The 3,365-nt window shown below is 32.4% G+C and overlaps 1 protein-coding gene across 1 annotated transcript; it reads left to right on the top strand.

The window, feature by feature from the left end:
* Positions 1-250: 250 nt before the first annotated feature.
* On the top strand, positions 251-1,858 carry LOC125252816 (olfactory receptor 52N2-like). The gene is made up of 2 exons (XM_048166401.1): positions 251-390; positions 721-1,858. Exon 2 carries the CDS (start codon positions 728-730, stop codon positions 1,655-1,657), a length of 930 nt encoding a protein of 309 aa, XP_048022358.1. The 5' UTR covers positions 251-390; positions 721-727; the 3' UTR covers positions 1,658-1,858.
* The last annotated feature ends 1,507 nt before the right edge of the window (positions 1,859-3,365 follow it).

The following is a 3,365-nucleotide window of genomic DNA, read 5'->3' as shown; positions in this document are numbered from 1 at the left end:
CCACAATTTTGCAATGCTTTTTGCAAATATATATTAGAATTATGGTTTTGAGAAACACCAAATCACTGAACTTTGATGGTAACAACAAAACCTGCAATCATAGCTGGCTAAAATGTGAAACAAACCCCTGGTAAGCAGTGCACCAATCACAGAAAAGAGAGATACATGTGTATTTTCACTCTTGGGGTATGATGACAAGACTTAAGTTGTGGTGACACATAAATAAAATGATGATGCCTGCCTAAATCTACTCTGAGACAACCAGGTTGTGCTCTTCATAACTAATAATAATTCAGTAACACTGACTTGTAGAGTTAGATACATCTGTATATGAAGTGAAATTTACATGAAGTGACGTGACAATTGTGTATCTATCAGTCATTTTCCTTGGTAAGTAAAGAATATTTCAGATGCAGTCATATTATATCAAACTCATATTACATAATTGTAGAGTGACCAACAATATTTCTTGAGTTATGTAAGCAAGTGTAAATGAAAAAAAGGTCAAATTCCCTTGGTAAAATTGTGGAGTAACCTTTCTACAGAAAGAAATAGATAATAACGAGTGACATAAAGAAAAAAACCCTAGTAAGTATCTTTTTTTAACATTAGTATAAAATATGACTACTCTCTGGAAGCATATATAATCTACCTGTAGCAATGCTTTGAGATATTATGTTGTTAATTAAGTGTTTGTCAATTAATCTGTGTTTTCTATAGGTCACAAATGGACAACCTGACATTTAGATACAGTGTACTCTTAGTGGAAGGACTGCAAATTACACCTCAGTCAAGCCAGCTTACATTCATTTTTCTGTTGATGGCTTATGTCTTTGCAATGGTGTCTAACATTGGGATTTTGATTCAGATCTCAGCTGAAAAAAGTTTACACCAGCCTATGTATATACTTTTCTGTCATTTGCCAGTGAGTGATATTATAGGAACAACTGTACTCATACCGCGTTTACTGAAGGACTTAATAACAGACCCCTCTGAGCGCTACATCACATATGTGGAGTGTGTTTTCCAAGCTTTTTTTACACATTTATATGGAACAACATCCAATACTATTCTAATGGTCATGGCCTTTGACAGATATGTGGCCATATGCAATCCACTGCGATACCCAACTATAATGAGCAATAAAATGATTGTAAAACTATCGGCAGGAGCCTGGGGTGCTGCAGTAGTTCCAGTGTCAATTTTGATTGGCCTCAGCGTGCGTCTCTCTCACTGCAGATCATTCATTCCAAACCACTTTTGTGACAATGCTTCACTATTTAAACTGTCCTGTGAAAATACAGTGATTAATAATGTATATGGATTAACTTTTACTGTGGTTTTACTCACCTCCTCACTGGGGTGGGTGTTACTGACATATCTGAGAATAGCAATGGTATGTATAAAAAGCAAAAACAAAGCAACCAACAGCAAAGCAATTAAAACCTGCAGCACTCACTTAGCTGTTTATATAATCATGCAGATCTGTGGATTTGTTCCAATTTTTCTGCACCGTTTCCCTGTGTATGCTGATAGTAGGAAGTTTGGGAGTGTGCTGTTTCATATTATACCACCTGGATTGAATCCCATAATATATGGTTTACAATCCAAGGAAATAAGACAAAGGATGTTAAAAATTTGCATAAATAAACATTAATTCTAGCTGATTTTTATTTATTTGTAGATTTATTTTGGTAATAAAACAGCTAATGATGTGACCATTTTCTTTAAGTGCAAATTTTAAATTTTAAATACTTCAATATTTTGGTAACACATATTTGGTAACACTTTATAATAAGTTTCATTAGTTAACATTAGTTAACTACATTGGTTAAAATGAACTAATAATGAACTGCATTTCTACAGCATTTATTAATCTTTGTTAATGTTAATTTCAACATTTACTAATACATTATTAAAAAAAAGAGTTGTATTTGTTAACATTAGCTAATGCACTGTAAAATAATATGAACAAACTATGAACAGCTGTATTTTTATTAATGTTAACAAAGATTAACAAATACAGTAACAAATGTATTGCTCATTGTTACCACATATTTTAATTTCTTTATATGAATTTCCTCTGTATAGGCATATCCGACAAAGCAGGCAACATGTATAGATGTATAACATAAATATGTGATAAGTCAACATTATTAATGAAGGCATAATTTGTAGCTGGTGTACACTAAATAAATATTAATAATTATTGTTCATTTGTTCTTTTCATCATTTCAAGTGTATAATATAATTTATGTATTAAGCAATATGTGTAAATAAAACAGAGCGAAGAAAATGGAATAAAACAGGCAACATTTGCGCATCAGCGTTTGCACATGCACAGAAAGCAAGAATATTTAAATCTTTGTTGAGTTTATTTTGAGCCAACCCTAGATTGTTAGTATCAGAATATTCTTAACTCCCCAACAGTTTCTCCAATTCTAAGAAGGGTATTTCATGCTTCATCTTTTCCATTGTGATTATACAATATCAGTAGAGGGCATTGCTATCTTGCTGTCTATAAGTTGTTACATTCAAAATAAACTACCCAAATCCTTTGGAGACTTTCAGTTGGATGACATACTATAGAGACAATTCTCCATCAGATGAGGTACATTCATCTGGAATGTATCTTTTAATATTGTGTAACAGGGTTGGCAAACACCAATATATATACCCAATGGGTGCAGTAAACCCGCTCAAGTTATTCAAGTAAATTATATATATATATATATATATATATATATATATATATATATATATATATATATAGGCAGTGGTGCAGTACATGGTCTCTTTATTTATTGTAAAAAGAAAAAACTTCATAAATCTAAACAATCAACAAAATACAAAACCAAAAACAGACAACATAAACAAAATGGACCAAATTGGCTCACTTAGACTACAAGTCTTAGGCTGGAAGGAAGTAACCGCCTCAGCTATTTCTAGTACAACCATGAAAATTTGTAACACATCCACACAATTAATGTAATATACAAACATCAAACAAATCAACCAATAGTGTTATCACTGCATCACACCACACCCTGATGGTTGGGATACTGTCTCGCCAAATATAAGGCCCCTCAAATAAACAAAGAAAACAAAACAAATAAACTATATCATATTAACACACCACTCATATGAAAAAAATAAATAAATTCACATAACCAAACCAAAAGCACATACAATATTCAAAATATAGCTGCAAGCAGCAATTACAGGGCCAAGCACAAAAACAGCACAAGAAGCCAGCCAACATGGCTGGGAGCATCAGACCAACTGCAACAAAGTGAGCAATTAAAGACCTATTAAGATCATTTTAGACAAAAGAGCTGAAAAATGATATATACTGTCAAAAGTAA

The sequence above is a fragment of the Megalobrama amblycephala genome, linkage group LG18 (assembly GCF_018812025.1).
Source record: "Megalobrama amblycephala isolate DHTTF-2021 linkage group LG18, ASM1881202v1, whole genome shotgun sequence".
Taxonomy (NCBI): Eukaryota; Metazoa; Chordata; class Actinopteri; order Cypriniformes; family Xenocyprididae; genus Megalobrama; species Megalobrama amblycephala.
Note: the sequence above shows the minus strand (reverse complement) of the source record. Positions and strands in the feature narration are given on the sequence as shown.

Excerpts from the sequence above, each read along its gene's own strand:
- LOC125252816 (XM_048166401.1), top strand. The coding sequence starts at position 728 with ATGGACAACCTGACATTTAGATACAGTGTACTCTTAGTGGAAGGACTG.